The sequence below is a fragment of the Centruroides vittatus genome, unplaced genomic scaffold, assembly GCF_030686945.1.
Source record: "Centruroides vittatus isolate TY-2023 unplaced genomic scaffold, ASM3068694v2 contig_786, whole genome shotgun sequence".
NCBI lineage: Eukaryota > Metazoa > Arthropoda > Arachnida > Scorpiones > Buthidae > Centruroides > Centruroides vittatus.
Window position 1 is genome coordinate 712,448 of NW_027122506.1, and position 2,760 is coordinate 715,207.

General features: G+C 33.6%; 1 protein-coding gene across 1 annotated transcript in view; it reads left to right on the forward strand.

Moving 5' to 3' along the window:
- LOC136981659 (casein kinase I-like) overlaps positions 1-2,165 on the forward strand; it is a 33,668-nt gene extending 31,503 nt beyond the window's left edge. Inside the window, exons 7-8 of the mRNA XM_067277995.1 lie at positions 69-285; positions 354-2,165. Of these exons, the coding sequence (XP_067134096.1) occupies positions 69-285; positions 354-364 (228 nt within the window). The 3' untranslated portion in view covers positions 365-2,165. The remainder of the gene's footprint in view (positions 1-68; positions 286-353) is intronic.
- Positions 2,166-2,760: the final 595 nt, after the last annotated feature.

Here is a 2,760-nt window from a genome sequence, read left to right on the forward strand (position 1 = left end):
TCTAATGAATAAAAACACTAGTTTAATATTTAAATTGCTGTTTGTAACATTACGAATTTTCTCTACAGGGCTTCCCTGCTGAATTTGCCATGTATCTTAACTACTGTCGAGGTTTACGATTTGAGGAAGCACCAGACTACATGTACTTGCGCCAGCTGTTCAGAATTCTATTCCGCACTCTGAATCATCAGTACGACTATACGTTCGATTGGACGATGCTGAAACAAAAGGCGGCGTCTTCGGCCGCTGCCGGGGGAACGACTTCTCAAACAGCCGCTACATGTGGTAAAGCTCTTAAAAACGTTTTTTATTCCTTTAACTCACGAATTCTTATTCAATTTAAAACATTTCAGCTGGCCGTTAATCACAATCAACAACATCAGCAGATATTGGATTTCCTAATGAGAGAAGTAAACTGCAGAATGTCTCACATACTACTTACATTAAAGAAGAATACTAAATAAAAACGAGGATGAAGAATATCGTTGGCAATTAGCTTTATTTGTGATGAAGATAAATTGTTTTGGTATTAAGATATGTAAAGGTAGATATAAAGTAAAAACAAGTAATGACGTGCACGAAATGCAGGTTAGGGTACCACATAACATCCCTAACATCAAAGTGTAGTTTAAACTTTGCATTACTTGTATAAATATAGTATATTTGTGTCCGTAAAAGTTGTCTTTTAAAAGAAAATGTACTCTCGTCACATAAAAAGTTACAAAGTCGTCTCTTATCGGCATAACTTCTCGAGTCAGCAAGCGAAAATACGAAGTGCTCCAACTCCATGACTAAATGTTAGGCATGCTCTTAACTTATATTAAACTGTCTCTGTATATATTGTACTCGATCGAAAATGACCCGTCTGTCAGCATGAGGCAAGCTGATCGGTTTTTCTTTCTCCCGAAAGTCCCATCTCTAATTTATTTATATAGATACATAACGATTTCTGTTGTTTTCAGCAAGTTCCTTAGGTAAACAAAAAAAACGATGGTACAGTACCAAGATTTTTACCGGCCACTTTTATCTTTTTCAGAATTTTGAGGAAAAAAAACCAGATTGATGTATATTTACATATACATTTACATATACATAAACTTTTGTGAACAGCATATTAAAAAAAAAAAAGTTTTTTTTAAATCTTGTAATTTATAATACAGTACTTTAACATGAAAAATGGGCTAATTATATAAATGAATTTCATTTTATGTCATCCACTATTTCAACCAGAGAAATAAAAAAAATATATATATACTTTTTAATAATAACTTGATCTCAATTTTTTAAATCTCTGTTGAAAAAGTGGTTCTTTTCTAAAGCCCACTGGAAAGATTGTTTCATAAAATTTTTGTTATTGTAATATATATAAATATATACATGCAAACATACACACATACAGGGTGACCCGAGATGAACGTACCAAGTTTAACGGTTCATTACAACCGAACAACGAGGCGTAGAAGTCTCGCTCGAATGTCATTTAAAACTACGACTGCCCTTGACTCCATCTCGATCTTCCTTAATCCCATCCCGAACTTCGACGTCGGGCTTCAAAGAACGTCTCCGGAGTAATAAATATTTTGAAAGACGAGCTGCAAAGCACTAATACGGTAGACAAATTAAGCTCGTCCTAAGTCTTTGCGACGGTTTGGCGTATGCCATCTTTAAGATATTCACAAAGTATCTCGAATTTGCAAATCTGCAGAATGCACCGCAACGCAAACGCCACCTTTCTTCTGTTTCCGAGGGTTAAGAGGGAAACAATGAATGTATTATGAGTCTCAGAAGCAGGTTTGTAGCCCTCATTCTGTTGTAATAAAGCATTAAACTTGGTTGGTAGGTTTCAGGCACCCCTGTATACACACAAACACACTTATATTATTACAGATTGTGAATTTACCATTTATATAATTATATATATATATATATATACATATACATATAAACAGATCAGTTGTTTTCAGGGGTACTTGGTAGCTCGCGCATAGTAGAGTTACACCTTCGAGTCTTCTGGACCATCAAACTCTGCAATGGAATTGTTAAAACAAAAAAATATATTCTGCTTTCCTACACATGTATTCAATAGGACGTGCTTAGGTTTATTGAATGATTTGTATGTAGTGAATAATAAAGTTGGAAAATATTTTTTTCCCTTTCCTTTTTTACTGGTATTCATTTATTTGCACGTTTTATCACAAAAATATCACGCGAAAGTTGAGAAAAGTTCATATTAGCGTGATTTTTTTTTACGCGTATTAAAACGTATAGACATAAAAACACATTTTTGTAATTAAATTTTAATAATTAAAACGTTTTTATACTTTCGTAAAACGCGATCGGGAAATAATTTCAAAATTTGAATAAATAGGAATGAGGATGCCGATTGGTTCATTTCAAAACCGAATCGTTCGATTACCAATGATTTAATCGATAACAGATTTTTAACGGTTTAAAAATGCATCCGATTCCACAAAATGCAAACCTGGATTCCACAAAAAATTTTTTTTTATGTAAATTTTTACAAATTATTTACTATATTAATATCTATCGAGTTCGGGCGCACGCGGCACGAACTTCTCACTCATAAATAGATCGATGACGATAAATATTTACAAAAATTTGTGTCGATCTCGTATAATTCCTACCGAGAGGCGGCGCGCGACGGTGCCAGACGATTTCGTCCGTAACAATTTACTTATATATATATATATATATATATATATATTTTATTTTTTTTCAAGTTGCCAACTTCGCCCGGCA